Genomic DNA, 16,788 nt, shown 5'->3' on the forward strand with positions numbered 1-16,788 from the left:
CTCTCAGATGCACCGTGAATGTCATAACAATCGAATCTACACAAAAACAAAATACACCCTGCCCCCCACCCACCACCCAGCCTCCTGACATCCCAATAGAGGCAAACCCCATTCGTACGATCTTCAATACTTAAGAATGAACATGTTAGCATCCAAAGAACCAACAGATGGACCCAAAAAAAAAAAAAAAAAAAGGATAAAGGCACAAGGGCATTCGCCATGGGGGGTAGCAACGCCAAACCGGCTAACTTCCCAACATCAAAGGTGAAACAATGCATAACAAAAATATCAAAGTGAACTAATATCAAGTCCTGTTACACAAGGAGAAAGATAAAAGGATATGGCGTGACGAGTTATTGTCCAGATCCCTGGTCCGCAAAGAGGTCAACGCTGTTCTGTGAATCGCCATGCGACGGGGACTGGGCCTCAGAGGCAGAGCCCGATTGGGACCCCTGTTTCCTATAAGTCTGGCAGAACTCCTGAGCCTCCATGGGAGTGCCAAAAATGTGGAATCTACAGGCCACATCCACTCTTTACCTCGCTGGATACATCATGCCATATTTAAGTCTCAGATTACGAAGGGTAGCCTTGACTCCAGCAAATTTGCGCCGCGCCTCTTGAACCATCAGTGTGAAATCCGGAAAAAAGGACAAGGAGCTGCCCTGCCACTGGATCTCCCTTTTTCACGCGCTGCACGCAGGGCCGCATCCCGGTCGCGAAAGTTCATGAGTCTGGCAATGATCGGACGGGGTGGTTGCCCAGGTCGAGGCCGAGGCCCCAGTGACCTATGGGTGCGTTCCACCATGAATCCATGCGCGAACACTTCTCTGCCAAACAAGTCGGTAAGTAATTGCTCCACGAAAGTGTCCATGCGACCCGTCACAGTCGTCTCTGCTAGGCCAATGATGCGAATGTTGTTGCGTCGGCTACGCGCTTCTAAATCTCCTTGAGTATCCTTTTGGCGTGTTCTAATCGTTTGAGTGATTTCGTGCAATTGTCCTCAATGTCAGAAACTCTGGATTCCACCACGTCTAGGCGGCGGTCATGGGCCTGGAGTTTGGTTCCCATATCAGCCAGTTTTTGTCGCCAGAGCCGGCGACCACCTTAAGCCGCTGTTGCACGGATGTTTCCCCCGCAGTAGCAGCGCTGCTGCTGAGATGTGCTACAGGGGGGAGGGGGAAAGCAACAAGTCGCTAGGCCCACAGACGGTGCCGCCACACAACCAGCAGGGGGCGTCACCACCCGAAGCACCCAAAAACTCCTCCAGATGCCCCCGTCGCCCACAACCCACCCAGACCCAACCCCTAGTCCGGCCGGCGGGACCGCCACCCGAGGCCCTGGCTCCGGGGCGAACCACAGGCCCGAAGGCCGCAAACCCGTATCGGCAGCCCGGCGCGCCACCAAGCAGGCAGCAGGAGGAGCGAGGCAGGTAAAGAGCGGGACACAGGAGCCCACAAGGCGAGCAGGGGCGCCAAGGGCACAGCACTTACCAATCGGCCGGGCGCAGTTTAGGGATGATGCCACCGAGAGAATGGAGGCCCTCGATCCCCGCCGTCTAGCACTTTGCAAATGTCGTCCCCGCAGATGTCGAAGCCACCAGTGGGTGCGGGATGGTCACCACAGTCTGATGGAGTCGTGTTGCAGGCAGCAAGTCGACGGATTACATGTTAATCTTTGATGCTGGGGGCCTGGGCAGGGGAGCTTCACTCGGAGGCAGCCATCTCGGTCGCCTCCGTGGCCACGCCCCCCATAATCCTCGCGGTTAATGCTAACTTTGGTTTGGCTTTATCGAAACATGTCGTGTAAGGTGTCATACGCTTTGGAATACTACCCCCTCACCAGTTCTGGCGACGGGGGTAGCGTTCCACCCTCCTAGAGGGAGAAGACATGTAGTTGTAGCTTTACCCGGTTAAAGTTAAACAGAGTCTCAGCATCACAAAATGGATGCTGCTACCACAGACACAAGTCTGACCTCCTGCAGCTGGGAGCCCTTCCAGCGAGGGAGGCCTGGACAATAGATTTCCTGACTTGGGAGGTGCTAGCATAACCCGGTTCAAACCAGTTGCTGGGGCACTCCAGCTCCAGCTCTGGCGCGAAACTGGACAAAGGAAAAGGGGTGTAGCCACCACCTTCCCTGGTTCCCCCATAGGAGGGACCTAGCCGGTAACCCAGCCCCTTAGATTAGTATAAAGCTAGGAGCTCAGTCTAGCGACTTTAGATTATCCTGAACTGAAACTCTGAAACGAAACTCTGGACCTTCGACATTCTACTGGTACTAGAAGACTAAAGATTCTCCCTTTTGGTCATGGAGTGACCACCCTGTGCAAACAGGCACCATCAGTGACTTTCAGCAAACAAGAAAGTGGTCTGGTCAAAAACCTGTAGGTGTGCCGCAACTGAACTAATAGCCCAAGACCATTAGTAACACTAGAAGTGATGACCCAGGTCTGCTAGGAAAATTCCCATCAGCCCACCCATTTGGTGGAATGTCGTCATGTGGGAGATGTTACCAATCCAATTCTCAAACAGTGCACCTAGTCATGGTGCAGAGATGGATTACCATGGTATGGATACAGATCACTGGGCTTCACTGGTGATGCTAATGGGGTGCAGTGCAAAAAATTATAGTGAAAACCGTGAAAATAAAATTAACTCCGAAGGCCAAAATTAATTTTAATCAGTATGGCGCTCGGGTCAAGATTAAAATTGCCAAAATAGTTTGAAATAATAACTATATGTGGGCAAAGTGAGTGAAGGTCGACATGTTTCAGCTATTGTTGACTGTTGGTCTTAGCTTTCTTCAGGACCATTAGGAAACTGCGACTGCAAGTCCGTTCCTTCTCGGACGCAGGTAACGAGGTACCGACGGATAGAGCGGGGCCTCCCTTTTTCCCGAGTGGGTTCCGGGTGAGGTGAGGCGTACTCCCACATAATGCTGGGAGGTACATAAAGTTTTGGACTTCCTACATTATTCATCTGGGCTCAGAGGAACTGGTAGGACTTATCCATTGTACATTAGCGTGCATCACACTATATATAATTTTTGACCCGAGCGCCATACTGATTAAAATTAATTTTGGCCTTCGGAGTTAATTTTATTTTCACGGTTTTCACTATAATTTTTTGCACTGCACCCCATTAGCATCACCAGTGAAGCCCAGTGGTCTGTATCCATACCATGGTAATCCATCTCTGCACCATGACTAGGTGCACTGTTTGAGAATTGGATTGGTAACATCTCCCACATGACGACATTCCACCAAATGGGTGGGCTGATGGGAATTTTCCTAGCAGACCTGGGTCATCACTTCTAGTGTTACTAATGGTCTTGGGGTATTAGTTCAGTTGCGGCACACCTACAGGTTTTTGACCAGACCACTTTCTTGTTTGCTGACAGTCATTCTCAGGGCATGAGTGGTCTTGGTCGTTAAATATAGCCCTATTTGACCCTCCATACGTTTATTTTTTGTACCATCAGTGACTTGCCAGTTTGCTTTGTCGACGCTCCCACCGGAGCCCGAAGACTTAGCGACGCAGCCTCTGGACTTCCAGACTTCTCTGACCCCGACCCACATCCACAGCAAAGCTGAGACCTGTGGCGGACATAAGAGACGTGGGACCAGACTACCTACAGTACCTGCTTTTTGCTAACTGTGCAGCTTCCGAGGCGTCCTCGAAGTTGTGCATTGGACCCTGAGAAGTCCAAACCCCGAGCCGTAAGTGCACCGAAGATCAGCCCTCCACACTCCACGAGTGCCGCGTGAGGCCTGCTCTAGCATTTCTCCTCGACGCGCCTTAGCGGTTGCTAGCCCATTGGCTAGTAGCCCTACTGAAGACATCTTTACAAAATAACACCACTTGCCTGGTTGCTCCGGGCTTGCTCCTGCTTTCCTGTAAATGGGAAGCTCCCCAGACCTTACTGGTCTGAACAGGAGCCGATCTTCCCTTCCTGCGTGGGTTGCCTTTGCCAAGGCTTGTTGACTCCAATCCGGAAGCCGACACCGCCAACAGCGAGATCCTTCGTGGGACAGTCCATATTTAGCTCCTGGTCATCATCGACGCCTCCTGGTCCATGTGGCTGCAGAGACAAGCTTCACCTCTTCACCTGTTTGCAGCTCGACATCGCTTGGTTCCTTCCTGGTTCCTTCCTGGTCACTGGCTAGTGACCCAGACTCTGTCCCCTCTGCTTTCAGGTTCTTCACTGCTTCGATCCACCCTTGCATCCAACCGGACATCTTCCTCCTGGTCGCCTGCAGCATCTTTGTGCAGTTCTCCATAGGATTCGACGACGAAACCCGACACGAAAGAACACCTATGCACCCGGCTCCCTGGGTGAGGTAACTCGAGTACTCCGGTGCTCCCGTGGGTAATAACTATCCAAGTGTCCTACTTTAACTGGGTTTTCCCTTAGTCCACCCGGAAGTGTCCGAAATCAACTACTTTGTTTACTTTACGTTCCCATTGAAAGTCTATGAGAACCCACGTGTGTGTTTAGACACTGCACACGTATCCTGTGAGACTCCTACTTCCTAACCTGTGGTTGTTCAGTGTAGTCCCAACAATTTCCTAGGCCCTAGGCCTATTCACCTGTTCTGAAGTGGTTCTTATACCACTTACTTAGTATATGGTTCGTGAGGCCCCTAGGGCAGAATTGTATTTGTACAACTTATAGTATGCTTATCGAGTCACTTGTGCTGTATCTCGAACTCTGACCCCATAAAGAGTGCAGAGGGGTTGTGTTAGTAATAAATACATATATATTTGATATATACATTGTGTGGTGTCCTTTCTTTTGGTATTCAAGGGGTTATAATTGGTGAAACAATTGGCTTCACATGCTCTCTGAAGTATTAGCCTAAGACTGCTTTGTCCATGCTACCACTAGGATAGCTGGTCTATAAGGTTGACTATACAACCATCACCATAAGGGTTTTTTGGACTGATACAGGGTGCCCACTAGAATAGTGGACATCACATATCATGCCAACTTCTCACACTGCGCACAAACCTGCTATAACATTTTGGGGTACCTGTGCACTAAATATTTATTCTTCAAACACCGTTGGAGTGGTACACTTTTTTAAAGTGACCAGGTCTGGCTTTGTTAGCACTTTCCTTTCTCTATTCTAAGTGATTCTGTACTTTTTATACTCTTTGGTTTCCATTGCATTTGGAAGCATATCGCTTGTGTTATTACTGCTAGTTGCAATGTAGGTCCTATTTTGTAGCTCCCTAAGGATGTTGCACCTTGAGGCCAAATGGTGGTGGAATTACCACACATCCTGCTGAGTCATGAACACATGATGCAGTACTCTGGATTATCTTTACTTCATGAATTAAACGACAACTACTCTTTGCCGTTTAGACCTGTATGGTTACACTGCATGTAGCCTGTGTTTCACTGTTTGTACTGCCCTTTAGAGTGTGCACTGGATTTATGTCTTACCATGCAATGGGATCAATCTCCGGATATGGAACTGCAAGTACGTTTGCTGAGGGCTCATCTGCAGTTCTGTCCCATGAGACTCCCAGGTGCTTACTGTGGGCTACCATCTCCAGCCAGAATGAATGCTCTGGCTCATGAATTCCTGTGATCTGGCTCTCCTCGTGGAGTTACAGCATCATCTGTCACACCATCAGCATTGGCTGACTCGGCTGGATATGACCACGTTGACTATTTTAGAATTTCCTCCTCAGGTCACCATGGATACATCTCCTGTGGATAAGGTGATCTTCTAGGATCCCACTGACTCTTTAAACATGGGATGCATTTCAGGAGTCTCCTATATTTTAATTCATCCTCTTGTTTTTTTTTTTTAATGGACTTTTATTCATTTTTTATTAATTGCTTTCTTTTAAATTGCAATTTAAATGTTAATGGCTTTCATTTGCTTGGATTATTAAAGTATACTTTATAACCTTTTAGGCTAGTCTTACACTTTTAGCTGAGTCTCCCTCTGGCCAAGAAGAGAGTGCTGTAAGGTGAAACAAGGCCCGTTCTAAGGCATAGATGCATCAAGCCAAAACCCGCTCACAAATGGGCAGATTCTAAGAATCTGCCCCTTTGCGACCGATTTTTTTGCATTTGGGATGCATCATCCCAAAGGCAAAAATCTCAATTAAAGAAATCGCAAAATTGCGATTACTTGCATTAAAGGAATCTCAAATTGAGATTCCTTAAATGCAATGCATTCAAGTTAAAAAATTTGCGATTTCGCTAATAGGGGTCGCAAATTACCATGAAGTTGAACTTCATGGTAATTTGCAAAAACTTTTAAAAATGCACTAAAGTGCATTTTTCAAAGTTCCATTTTACACACAAACATGCCTTTAGGGCATGTGTGTGTGCAAGATCTACCCATATGCATATTTCAGGGGTACAACAGGGTGTCCTTTTGACACCCTAGCACCCTTGAAATTGCAATCTCAATTTGCCATTCTCTAATTGAGAATCGCAAATTGAGATTGTCTTTCCATTCATTCCTATGGGCCTCGAGGCCAATAGGAATGAATGGGGAGGTATTCCTTAATGGCGACTCGCAATTTGCGAGTTGCAATTAAGGAATTTTAAGAAAGCGGTATTTTTTAAGCAAGTTCTTGCATAGCATTTTGCTATTCCTTATTAGCGAAACGTTATTTTTCGCTAATAAAGAATCGCAAAATCGATGCTTGATGCATCTGGGGGTAAGTCTCCATTTTAGCTTCATGTTTTAGCTTGGCATCTTTTTCTAATGATTACTTTATGTACTAGAAAGGAATTCTGCATGCAGCATATTTCTTAGTAAGCATTATTAACATGTTGCTTTTACACTCACTCCAAGGGTAGGTACATGGAACACAATGCCCTTGTATTTAGTTGCCTGGTTGGAGACAGCTCTTTGGCTCCAGACACACCATCTCATCAGCGCTGCACACAGTACGATTGGAACAGTGCTGTTATTATATGAACAGCCTCTGCAATACATTCAGCAGAGAAGCTCTGCTGGGATTGTCCTGGAGGGGCATGCACTATAGCTGAGATGCAGTCCTGCTGACTCTGACCTCTATCCTGCAAAGGACGATAACCTGTTCTACACAGGCCGACTTCCTGACACATCACACTCAGATATTGGGGGTTAGGCTAATCCAAGGGATCTGGCAGAGAGTACTACACTATGCTTGTGATAGCGGAGGTAGCGTTAGGTAAGAGTATGATAGTATAATCATATTGTAATGCTATAATGGTTAAACTGTTCACCTTTCTTGTAATGGGGATTGCTTTGGGCCACACACCCCTCCTCTAGGACCAGCAGGAGCTTATCTTTTTTTTAAAGATAATAAACTTGTCTGCATGGTTGCTGAATGCATAATATGATGAGACAAACCACACAAAGAATAGACCATTGCTAACTAAGGCCAACAGCCGATGTTGCCTGTAGCTATGGACCTGAGACACAAGAAGAGTAGAGAAGGAATGCTTAACATGGAAGCTACTAACCACCTAAGGAAGTGTTTTTTCTCAGCCACACCAGCGAGTGAAAGCAGCAGGGACTGGTAAAGCCAGGTGCATGAAAACCATAATTTCAAAGCACAGAGAAAAAATAAGTATAAACTGAAAGGAGAACCCACAAAATTATTTTTGCAACACTCATCCTCCCTTGGGAGAAGAAAATGAGCTAATAACAGATGGTGCTAGCAAGATAACAGGTGAGTATTACATGCTGGAGGACAAAGAAGAGAGCCTACACAGTTAAGAATTAAAATCTGTTGAACGCGATATGACGTGCCTTCTAGGGAAGATGTCAAGCATTGAGATGGCCTAGCAGTACTAGATGGGAAGGTGGTGCACACTGAGGTACAGAATTAGGTGAATACAGATAATAAATGTGCCATACATCTCTGCGGAGATGGCATAACCTACTGGTTCTGTCAAAGTAAAAAGCTATAAAGATTTTAGGTTGTTGTGTTGTCAGAGTGGGCAATCTTATTTTACACAGAACAAACCACGCTTTCTTAAGGATGCCAGATGAGACAAGTGCTCAAGATAGTGATTTGCCCAAATACTCGGTTGGATTTAAAGTAATACTATATCTGCCATAGCTTCCGAATTAAGAGGAGAGAGGAGAACACTGCTTGGCATAACAGTACTAGTCTGCCCGGATGCATTTTGGTAGAAGCAGTTCAAGAACACAGTAACTTTAAATTACAAACAAGTAGTAGAGTGTTGGTTATGTGTTTGCACAGCCAGTGCACTGTACTTTTAAACACGTGTTTCTGGAATTTTGTTCCTCACTGGCAGAGAATTCAAGTCGATTTGGAAGTGCTTGAAATGCTGATCGAAGTCTCTCATTTTAAGTATCACTTCATTGAGAAGGTGCATCTCACAGACTCATCAAGTAAAAACTCTTCTGCCTGTAATTGAAAGTGACTGAATACATTAAGAATTGCATGTACTGTAATCCATTTGGGAGAAGAAGTGCTTTCATGGCAGCAGTGTGACTTTGACAAAGCTTTGGAGTGGGAGATCAGTGGGCAAACTTACTAATAACATTCTCTAGTGTCTGAAAGTACATAAGCGTAATTCTTTTTCTCTCTCTCCACGTCTCTTTCTCCACTCACTTTTTTCTCACCCAGAGACTGTAATTAATCTGTGGTTCTGCAAATTAATGTAAATGTAATGTAATGTAAGGATATTTTTATAGAGCGCAGCTATCACTCCAAGGAGCATCTTGGCTCTAAGAAAATAACCAGACGAATGGAAGGGCTGGTTTCAACTGCTCATCATGGTGCACCGCACAAATCAGATTAGTCTTTTGGACTGCGTATCAGACAGGCTGTAGATCCAGGTTTTTAATACCTTCCTAAACACCGATTCAAAACTGATTTGACAAAGGTGCAGGGGGAGTTTGTTCCAAGCCTTTGACCCTAGAACTGCCAAAGCTTTCCCCCCCCCTTGGTGGTCAGTCTAAAGGAAGGAATGGTCAGCAAATTTGCGTTTGAGGATTTCAGAGTTTGCATTGGAAGGTTATCGCTTAAAACTCTTTTGAAGATATGTGGGTCCTTTTTGAATGGAAAGGTCTAAAATTAATTAATAGGACTATAAGCAGTACTCGCTTTCAGATCGGTAGCCAGTGGAGGGCATCCATTGCCGCAGTAGCTGATGATTTTCTAGGCCATCTCAACACCAGTCTGGCCGCTGCATGCTGGACCATCTACCGTTTGTGAGTGACTGCTTTGGTAAAAATTAAAATGAAGTTGGAAAGACTGAGTACTAGAGCAGAAGATGAATGGCTCGATTTATGTCTTGGAGGTAAGCATTTTCCAACGCAACGGTGTCACTGTATGCTTACCGCCAAGATAATGGTCCTCTTGTTCGATTTAGATGCAGGCGGACCACAGGTTTAATCATGGCCTACTCTGTCCTCACCATGATTAAACCCCTACAACGGCCCTGTGGAGGCCACAGGGCTGTTGGAGGCAGAATAAATTCCACCTACCTAATTTAGATGGGTGGAATTAGAGATCTGTTTTAACTGCCCGTCACTGCCAGTAAAACCCCATAGTTAAGGGGCAGTGGAAACTGCTAAATGCTCCCCTCTATATGAGAGGACTCCCATGTTGAGGGTAGTATTTTTTTTTTTTTTAAATCCTATTTGGGGAATTTCTTTTTGAAAATAAAAAAATTAAACTGCTTGCTGCAAGATTGTGTCATGTTGAACAAGTCCTGCATCAAACAGCGAAATGCATTGACAGGAAGACTGTGACAGTGCTTCCTGGCAAAGATTGATAAATGACCGCTTGCTTTTCAGTCATTTATAAATCTAGAAGTGTTCGCTCCAAGTACTTTACTGCATCGCCCCGGTAGAACAATGGGCCGTCTGCATGAATATAAATCGTACCCTAAGTGTTATCTAGATGTTTATCCTTAGTTTGCTTTTATAAAACAAAATGATTTCTCTGTTTGTACTTAAAACAAATCCAATTACTTCAGTGAATTTTAAGCTCAGGGACCAGGAAATGTGGGGCACTGGTAATGCCAAAGAGGATTTCCCAGCATGTTTGCCAAAATGTTGCCCTCTTAGAACGCATCGGTGAAAGTTGTTTATACAATAGAAACAAGCACAAATGAAGCTAATAGGTTTGACTTTTCATCTGTATATGGAGACTTGCACACAGCGGTATCAATGAAGAGGTGGCAGCATACACATAGATTCTTAATTTGATCCGTTATGGCTTTGCAAAACTTTATTGTTAGGATAACTATCGAGGCCTATCAATCATAAAAATAAAAATAAAACATTGGCTAAAGGAAAAAATATCTTTTTGGTCTTAAAAAAGCTAACATTACCGAAGCAGTGCCTTGCACTGAAGTGAACTAAACAGACTAATGGAGGAAGTCTGGCTGAAAACCCCTATAGCTCTGTTATGCGCATAGTTTTAGTAAAATCAAAATGTGTTAGCTAACACCAGTGGGAAAAAAAAACATCGGTTTGGTATTGGAAGTCAGCCTCTTGCCTTTTCGTAATGCTTTTTTGTAGTGTTTTTGTAAATCCCTATTACAAATGGATAAATATGGTTTAAAAGATGGATAAATAGAGAAACTTGGAAAGACGGAGAGATAGGGAGGGTTACATAGATAGCGAAATAGTGTTGCCTAGCTAGGTAGAAAGATAGCTGGGTAGCCTGCTAGACAGGGAGATAATTGAAAATAAATGGTAGTTTTAATTAGAATTGTAATATTTGAATGTTTATATGAGCACAACATACACGAGAATGGAGAGCAACGTAAAACCCATACAAGCAGGACATACAGACTAAACTGGTTTACCATATACAAGTAGTCCTCAATTCAAATATATACCAGCGTGACATACAGGAGTCCAAGTGTAAATGCACTTGATTGTATGCGTACTAAAAAGAGGATACCTTTATAAAGAATGGTTTCAACTGGACAAAATCTAGTATGTTGTGAAATAGAAGCAGTCAGATAATCAAAGGCCCCATCAAAAGGAATTTAAAACTATATTAGCAAATCTCCATATGTCCTGAATGACAGTTACAATCAACCGATTGCTGATGAAGATCATGAACCACTCAATGAACAAAAGGCTGAGATGAAAATATTAATAACACTAAATTGTCCTTCTCTGTAGAGTAGGCGCAAACCCTTTGAAAACGTTAAAGTAGTCTCTAAAAACCAGTTCAAACTAAGAATATTGGATGGGAGAGGAATCACTAAGTAATTATAAGAATACATTATTTTATAAACAACAACCTTTGATATATGCAGTTTGTAAAACATTGAAAAAGCAATCTAGAACATGCAAGTACAGGGAGTCCTCATCTGTTTGTATACCCATAATTCCAACTCTAGGAAACGTATGCTTGGTGACGTGTGAAACACCATGGCACATTTTGCTAGGCAAGGTCATTACACACATGATTTCTTTAGTTATGTTGCAGCGTTAGACATATGCCCAGACCTCAAGAACATTTAGAAAAACTTTGAGTATTTTACAACAAGAAAAAAGTATTTGTTGATTGCAGGCCCAAAGTCATTTCCTTGAGATGCCTACTTCTTTCCACCTTTACTTGCATAGCAATGTACTAAAGAAAGGGGAAACAAACACATACACACTTTTTCATTGCTGGTAAAAAATGCTGGAGTGTGCTCAGTAGTGGGTGCTTGTGTAAGGGTGACCAAACCTGTGTAACATCGATTCAATCCAAAGAAAACTATGCACTCTGAGAGTCAAAGTATGAAATTAATGAAATCAGGCTTATGGAAAAAAACGACGCCAACACGTTTCAACCTCTCCCTAATACTATCTAATATTACATTTCGAAGGGCTCCGCTACTGAAGGACAATATCGTGAGGAACCACCTCAAGAACAAGAATGACCCCACTTGGTTAGATAAGACATCGATGGGTTTCATCAAATGTAAATGATGTCAAGCATGCAAAATTGTTAAGAATGTTAAAACATTCCAAACAAAGATAGGTAATCTGTGCCAACTGACAAAAGGCTAATTTGTGAGTCACAATATATTGTTTATGTCCTTAAATGCAAATGGGGAGTAAAGTACATTGGCAGTACCATATGTTCATTAAAAAAATGATCTTGTAGCATGTGAGAGCAGTGCAGAACAAAGATCCCACATGCAGATGACATATCGAAACGTTACATGAAAGAACATCAAGACATTTGCAAAACGATTAAATATTATGCCATCAATATGGTACAAAGGAATGAAAGAGGAGGAAATTGCACGCTCAGATTGAGGCAACTGGAATCCAAATACACCATATAGCTACGAACAAGACAACCGAATGAACTGAATAAGGAGGAAGAGCTTCAATTCCATTTATAACCCAGTAAGTGACAACATTAGGGATAAATATTAAGATATCTTCCTTGAAGTAGGAGGATAAATTATTGTTGAATGAAAGGGGTGGGTTGGTGCTCTTTTAAATGCAAGCAGGTTTTAGGACAGCATCTCATTATTTACAGAGTATATACGGTCCAGGAAACCACAACAAAGACAAAGTTTACCATTGAGGTGACAACTGGCTTCCATAAAAGTGAAATCATTAAGAATCATTTGCTGATATAAATGATAATGTACTGTCACAACAGTTTGTCTGTTTTTACATGTTTCTATAATATAAAGTGCTGCTAATTTATGATAATTCTCATTGAATTAGACCTTTACAACTAGAGAATTTAATTGTGTAGCCACTGAGGAGGTAAATGTACAGATCAATGACTAGCATGTGCGATTTGAATAATGTACAAATTGATGGATGGTTAGGATCGACTACCAGCAGAATCAAAATATTGTTAAATTATTTATAGAAGTTGGAATCAAATTTAGAATACAAGATGGAAATTATTTTTTTCATTTTTATATTTTTGGTCTACTTCTCCAAAAATACAGCATAATAGCAGAAGAGCCGAAATAGAAATGGAAAAACTGACTTATAAAGCTGTGAAAAAGACGGAGAGATTGAAACGCGTTGGTGTCATATTTTTCCCTAAGCCTGAAATATATAGCTATATATATTTAGAGAGTGAAGGGCTCAAATTAACTGGTGTCTTTCCTTTTTTAAATGCATTTATTTATAATTGGAAAACTATTTCAGCATGACTTGAATCACTAGTGTTTTAAACTGCACAAGGAATCTGAGACCCAGTCGGTTACATGTGTATGCACTGAAAAGGATATAAAAAATTGTAGAAAAAAAAGATGTGGTGTTAAAACGAGCAGAGGTAGGCTTCATACTGTTTCCGAAACAGTGGGGTGTATTGCTAGGAAACGGGGAACAGATTTACATTTTTAATTATACTGGCAGAGATGCCCAGCTAGCAATGTAAACAGACAAAATTCTACAAAATTAGAGATATAGCAATCTTTGGATTATTCCTTCTGAGAGTAAACTTTGGCAGGCCTTACCATGTTTATCACCTTTACCCATGGAATCCAGGGAGTTGGTGAGTAATCTCTGAAAGCGATTTGGGGGTCTCGAGTTCACCTCTAGGCCTGCAGCAAGCTTTGCTTTGTTGGCACTTGTCAGCCTCTTCAGGTTGACCAGCATATCAGGGTGATCCTTCCTAAAATGGACATTATGGAAGTGGTGCAGGTGCCCATCGCCTGCTCCCAGATCTCCACCAGGGTGGAGCTGACCAGGATTGCTGCCAACCCCCAGCACAACCTTCCTGAACCCATAAAGGTTTAGCTGGCGGATAAAGCTGGTGAAGTTGGTGGTCTTAAACAGCTCTGTGGCCTCGTCTAGTGGCTTGGAGGGGCAGAGAAGCTCAGATTCAAAAAGCTGCTGGTCGATGATGACACCTTCTCCGCGTGAGTCCCATCGGATAGACTGGTATCGCGGGCTGTTCACTAGGCGCCACAACTTTGCAGGGAAATTGTTGGGATTGATTGGGGTAGAAAGAAGTGCATCCTCGATCTCCATGGCATTAACTGTGGGGTTTATAACATGACAAGACATGTGTTGTGGGCGCCTGCTCCTTCAGAAAGCAGGATGGACCTTGAAAAGAATGCTCAGGCAAGCCCAGAGAACACAAATGCGGCAATGGCAGAATTGGTTCTATGCTTCCAAAATTATGGCAACTTGTTCTGTGGAGAGAAATATGAGAAAGTGTCAGAGTATTAATACCTATATTTACCAAGATACTGAAACCTTATGTTTCAGATTATAGTACCCCAGGTTTTCGCTCCTATCTGCTGTTAAACACCTACTCCCAAAGAATTTGGTGTCCTCTGACTATTCGCTAGAACACACAGTGTTCTCAATGACCTTTAAAACCAGAGTGGCCCATATGACAGATTGGCATTTGTTTTTCGCTATTACACTCTGGCTCTTTTAGTTCAGAACTGACAGACCTGCTCTGTGATCTCGTACACTTGCTCAATTTAATCAAAGACTCACACTAAGCAATATTTGGCTTTAACACCTATAAACATCATGGTTAGTCCAATGCAAAATGGACTCCAGAGGATCTTGAGATTTGACATGTCTTCATTTAAGGTTTTCAAACCTTGTGATTTTAAGCTCTGGCACCACCTGATCTACAGTTCTACTACACCTCATCTTGAAGCAGAGGCATCAACTGTTGTAAAATTCTGGCATGCTATAATCTTATGCTCTGGAGCACAACAATCTCAAATTCTGAAAAACTCTAATCTAAAGCACCCTTTGATCCCATTTTCTATTGTAACTTGGTCCCAGATTCTGGAAGCACCTAGCCTCCGCTTCTAACATGCAAACAAATGTAGAAAGGATGGGTTCCATGCATCAATCTCTGGCACTCCTTTAATTAAAAGTACACTCTAATTAAGGCCAGACCCTTCTTGATCTTTAGGTCTGACCCAACCTGATTTAAAGTTACAATCCATCTGATCTCATGGTTTGGCAAACAGACGTTCTGATGCACAACCCTATCAAACCCCAAAATATCTCAATCTCAAATTATAAAACATTCTGTCAATTTCTTCCACAATGCAGTCTCAGGCAAACTGCACCCTCATATCTCAAAACGAGGAACTTCACATAGCAAGTTAAGAAATTAACTAACCTCAGCTCCTACCTTATTTTGACATCAAAATGACAGCCCCTAAGCTCGAGATCTGATACGCTCTGCAGTCCAGTTTGGAGCCTCCTGATCTCAACTGCTGCTTTCCCGAGAGCTAACGTGCAACAACCCAGCAGATGGCAAGTTATAACACATCTTTCTATGGCTTCAGGGTATAAGACCTTTAATCACACACTCTTAAAAAACACACGATGTCAAAATATAACAATCTTGAGCTCTGAAGTCATGAACAGTCCCTCGGATGTACTGGTATTTATTTTTCCCCAGGGCCTTATACTATTACTCTCAGACTCAGACCCATACTGATCCTTGTCTAGGACAATGAAATACCCAAGAAAAAAGCCCCTGCATCCCCGATTTAAAGAACAACCCTTATTTCCAAGCACTCTGCATTCGGTTGACACCTCTCTTCGCTCCGTGTTCTTACAGGACTGCCCCTACACTCTCTCACCTTGCGACACTTCTATTTCCTCTATATCTTCTTGTTACGGCCTTCTGGGTCCCTCCCACCGCTCGATAGAACCGTTACTGCGCATTCAGGAACCACCGTCGACGTTCAAATTCTAAACTCCAACCAATCGGGCTTCGAACATAAAAACGTGCATAAAACGGCAACGCCGTCGCGCGATAACAGTGGGAGCGGCTGCACGTCTGACAGGTCGCTCGCGCTCGTGCTGGAGGAAGCGTGTAATGCATTGCGTCTCTTCGGTTGTCCCTGGGATGAAGAAGTGCACCGTAGGGTGTTGATCCAAACTCGTGGGCAGAGGCAGAGGCGGACGCTTCAACCGTGGAGAACCGGTACGTGTTATGCTATGGGCCCTAGGCCCACATGATGCAGGCAAGACGACACTAGATAGGGTACCGGAAACTAGCCACGAGCACATCGTGCGAGGTAGCCTGCATGCATAGTGGAGAGGTAGTGCGTTTAGACAGATATTATTTAGAGTCTCGACCTCTTCACGATTTGTGTTCTTGTTCTACTTTTTGATAAAACCTAAGAGTTTAGGTTTAATTAAACATTTGTACACATATTAACCTAGTTTACTGATCGCCATTGGGCGTCGTGGTCATATGCTACCTTAATGTGTCAGGAAATATCGCTTGGATATTAGAGAAGAAAACCAGGGCCTAGTTTGGACTGGAAATGACACCACTAGCGTCCAAAATAAATATCCCTCTTTCGTGCATGCCAGTATTTTGTAAAACATTGCGTGTTAGTACTTGAAGGCTCATATTGTGGTACATTACTCCTTTAAACATTTTAAGGTAAGTAATATTGACAAAGTGACACAATTTTTAGCCTTTATCCACAGTTGCCAAAGGTTTTCGATTGGCCTAATTTTCGATTGGCCTAATTTTCACTTGCATGCAATTGCATTAATTGGATTGTTTTCCTTGCACATCTCGTGTTTGACCCTCCTCTTGAGCATTGTCTCTCCACCATCCACTTAAATGGATGACTTGTGTCTTTCCACTGCTCACTTTAGTGAACTAATTTTGTCTGTTAGGTTAAGCACTCCCATTATAGTGCATTTGTTTTTCATCTGTCTCAGGTGCTTTTCTGCAATCTGCAATCCGCACTCACTTTTCGCGTTCCTTCCTATGATTCTCCCCTCTCCCATGTGTGATTCTTCTCCCCTCTTTCCCACTACCTTTAGCTTAATTTCTCTCTGCCCACTCCCACTGCTTTCCATC

At 43.4% G+C, this 16,788-nt stretch overlaps 1 protein-coding gene across 1 annotated transcript in view; it reads right to left on the reverse strand.

Moving 5' to 3' along the window:
• The window catches only part of HSF5 (heat shock transcription factor 5), a 1,034,495-nt gene extending 1,020,543 nt beyond the window's left edge, over positions 1 to 13,952 (reverse strand). The window contains exon 1 of the mRNA XM_086958490.1: positions 13,436 to 13,952. Coding sequence (XP_086814616.1) covers positions 13,436 to 13,952 — 517 coding nt within the window. The remainder of the gene's footprint in view (positions 1 to 13,435) is intronic.
• Positions 13,953 to 16,788: the final 2,836 nt, after the last annotated feature.

This window comes from Lissotriton vulgaris, chromosome 2_1 (genome assembly GCF_964263255.1).
Source record: "Lissotriton vulgaris chromosome 2_1, aLisVul1.2, whole genome shotgun sequence".
Classification (NCBI taxonomy): domain Eukaryota; kingdom Metazoa; phylum Chordata; class Amphibia; order Caudata; family Salamandridae; genus Lissotriton; species Lissotriton vulgaris.